Source organism: Manis pentadactyla, chromosome 7 (genome assembly GCF_030020395.1).
Source record: "Manis pentadactyla isolate mManPen7 chromosome 7, mManPen7.hap1, whole genome shotgun sequence".
NCBI classification, from domain to species: Eukaryota; Metazoa; Chordata; class Mammalia; order Pholidota; family Manidae; genus Manis; species Manis pentadactyla.
In genome coordinates, this window is record NC_080025.1 from 32,671,718 (window position 1) to 32,675,029 (window position 3,312).

Here is a 3,312-nt window from a genome sequence, read left to right on the forward strand (position 1 = left end):
TCAGACTCTAACACCAAAATGTATTGTTTTGGAAGAAATAAATGGACAAATGTACTCAGCTATTGTAGCCACAGAGGAAAGATTGCAAAAATATGGAAAAAAAAGCCTTTTAATACTCATTCTCCATGGATATGTAAACAACAATGTTGATGAGTAAGCCTATGACTTTCTATGTCTGTATCTAATATTTTACAGTTGGGACAGAGAAACTTCCTAAATATTTGGTGTGAGAACATGTTTAGAAAGTTTGCCAATCATTGTAAACTTTGATTCTTACAGTAAAACACCTTTTACTCTTACAGTAAAATCCCCAGAAAAATTTATGATAGTTTATAAAAGTTTATAATAATAAAAATTTCCATACCAATCATTACAGACGAAGAGCAGCTAAGTTTATAATAATTTATTATGGTTGCATATCATTTATCATGTATAATAAATTATAGAAACCATAGTCTCTTTATAAACTATTTAGCATATCATATTTACTTCCTAAGGCTTATGGCAGTAACTGTAAGAAATTTAATTAGATTATATTTTAGCATCAGTTAGAAGATTAAAAATTGAAAAATGTTTTCACAGTACTTCAGATTTATGAAGGACCCCATTATTTTAACTTTTATGTAACCAGTTTGAAATGCCTAAAAACCCTTTTAACCAGTTTGAAATGCACGAAATCCCTTTACCTTTGAAATGCACCAAAACCAGAAGGGGCTTATGGTTTTACTAAGCTTCTGAAAGTATTGCAGTTCCTTGAATTTGTACTGAACACCCATATGGTGCCTTCTGTCAGGCATTGCAATAAATGCAAATAAATAATCAATTACTGATCTCAAAAAATCTATCCCAATAGACAACACTGAAACTTGACTACATTGCGCACATTCAAATGAAAAACTCAGTGAACTATCAGAGCACAGTATTCTGTCTTTCCCCTCTGCCCCCTCCCTCTCTCCACCCAGTTCCCTTAAGGAAAACAAGTTCAGGTTGAATTTCAGTCCTAGGGCCAGGCAAAGGGACCTGACTGTCATTCTTTCCCAGCCTGTTATCTGCCGTTTCAGTTCTCATCACATCTGTCCAGACTCTCCTGACACCGGCGTCCTTTCCCACAGGGAGAGTTTTCAAATCCTTGCTGAAAGCATTTTGTTCTCTCTCCCCTGTAACAGCACAGGCATGAAATTGGATGGAGTCTTTGTCAGCAGCTCCTTCCCAGCATCAGGAGTCCTGACCAAGGGAAACTTGCAAGACAGCAACCAAATGCTGCCTGGTTCAAGGTCTCACAAACTCACTTGGTCTCTTTAAATGTCCCTTCTTGGATAACGTCCTTATCCATTCTCTTGTCCTCAGTGAACCTTGATGGAGTATTTCCGCAGTTTCAGAAACTGGAAAAGCTTGTCCCGCGTCCTCTTTTTCAGGCCCATGAGGGCGCGTGTCTTCTCCTCCAGATCTTGATCTATGGCGAAGATGATCTTAGCTCTCTCCTCGGCCTTCTTGTCCCCGGAGTTTTTGAAGAGCCTCTGTAGTGATTCTTGGTCAATGTTCTCAAAGATGTTGCCCACGGCTTTCTTGCGCGAGGCCGTGTCAAAGTGGTAGCCGTGGATGGACGGGCTCACGCGCAGCGACGTGGACATGGCGGTGGCTTTGTGGCTTGGCTTTGCTTTCATCGATGTGGGGATCTTTGGGAATTCCACTCCCAGGCTCTCCAGAGAGTCTGTAGCAAAATCATTCCGGGACTGCTATTTAAAGAGCGAACAAAAGCTCCGGGCTCAAATTACCCCGGTGACATCAGAGTGATCTCAAGGCAGAGTAATCACAGACAGGTTTAACAGTTGAGCTGCCAATATCCTGTTCTTGTGTAAATGTCACTAGAGGCTGTGTTCAAGGGAAGGGGCAGGAATGTTGAGGATTTCTTTTTACCTCCTCTGTGGCAACAGGATGACACAAACCCACGTTTGTGGGCCCTTTAAAAAATAGCTGAAACCAGGAAAATGCAAAGATGAGACACAAAGTGGCTTAGACTCTCAACCTCTTTCCAGACAACAACCAGAACATAGGGTTCAGCTGACCACAGGAAAGTTTTAATTCCCAGAGGAGTTACTAAAGTGTACCCCAAACACGTGGCAGCCGGCACCTGTGCCCTTTGGACAGCCCTACCCAGGTCAGCTCCAGAGTGTTGAGAGGAAGTGTGGCAATCGAGGATGTCCATCTGGAGTCGGCCTGATCATGGAATGGGGAATTCACCTGCCGCACGCTGCCAGACACAGCCTTGCAGAGACTGCGTGCAAGAGCTAATCTGTAATTGTGGAATAAAATCATAATTTCATACTGTTAATAACAGGCAATACCTCCTTAGGCCTGTGTATATTCAATAGCAATGCTTATGCAAAAAGTGGGGAGGAAATATTAACCAGGCTGTAGGCATAGTCCTCGAAAGGGGTGAGTTGACTGTTTCCTGTAATGTTTACTTTGGCATTACCCTGACATGGAACAATAAATACCTTTTTTGGAAGAACTTAAATTGGCTCTTTCCACCTTCCACAGGCTTCACCCAGCCAATGTCCCTTCTGACATATGGAGCTCTTCGTCCCACCAAACCGTATATGTCAACTTTGAAAGGCCCTAAATGAGACATTTCTCTCCTTGGACCTTCTGCCTGGTCCGCTTTCTCATATTCCAAGAAGCAAGGCTGGACTTCATGAATTTTCCCTCATCTGGTCATGTCGGATCTAGAAAACACACAGTGGCAGTGTGGGGAAGATCCCTCATTAGAAAATTGAGTTATATATATTCTTATATATTCAGTCATTCATTCAGTCACTCATTTATTCAGTCTCTATTTAAGGTCTCCCTTTTGCTAGAATGTTTTTAGGTATTGGACATATAGCAGTAAACCAAACCAAACAAATCAAACAAAACCAAAAAAAAAAAATTAAAAATAAAAATCCTTACCTTATCTTAATGGAGCTCACATGCTTCTGGAAGATAGTAGAAGAATGTGCCTTTGTCATATAGGTGATGTCAGAAAGGAATGCCTACCAGGGGTACAAATGAAGCAGAGCTGTACAGGAGATGAAGGGGAGGGTTGGAATTTGCATAAGATATTCAGGGGCAGTGCCCCTCAAGGGGGCCTTGGGCAAAGCCCTGAAGGAGGTGAGGGAGTAATCCGTGTGGACGTCTGGAGGAAGGGTGTTGTGGGCAAAGGGAACAGCAACTACAAAGGCCTGCAGAGAAGATCGTGCATGGAGTGTACGCAGATCAGCCAGGGGAGCAGTGTGCTCGGGCAGAGTGGGCAGAGAAGGGCGGGAGGAGGCG

At 42.6% G+C, this 3,312-nt stretch overlaps 1 protein-coding gene across 1 annotated transcript; it reads right to left on the reverse strand.

Annotated features, from left to right (window-relative positions):
* Positions 1-388: 388 nt before the first annotated feature.
* On the reverse strand, positions 389-1,731 carry TCIM (transcriptional and immune response regulator). The gene has a single exon (XM_036877504.2). It carries the CDS (start codon positions 1,662-1,664, stop codon positions 1,344-1,346), a length of 321 nt encoding a protein of 106 aa, XP_036733399.1. The 5' UTR covers positions 1,665-1,731; the 3' UTR covers positions 389-1,343.
* Between the last annotated feature and the right edge of the window lie 1,581 nt (positions 1,732-3,312).

Bases quoted from the DNA above. Each gene is read 5' to 3' on its own strand.
- TCIM (XM_036877504.2), bottom strand. From the start codon at position 1,664: ATGAAAGCAAAGCCAAGCCACAAAGCCACCGCCATGTCCACGTCGCTG.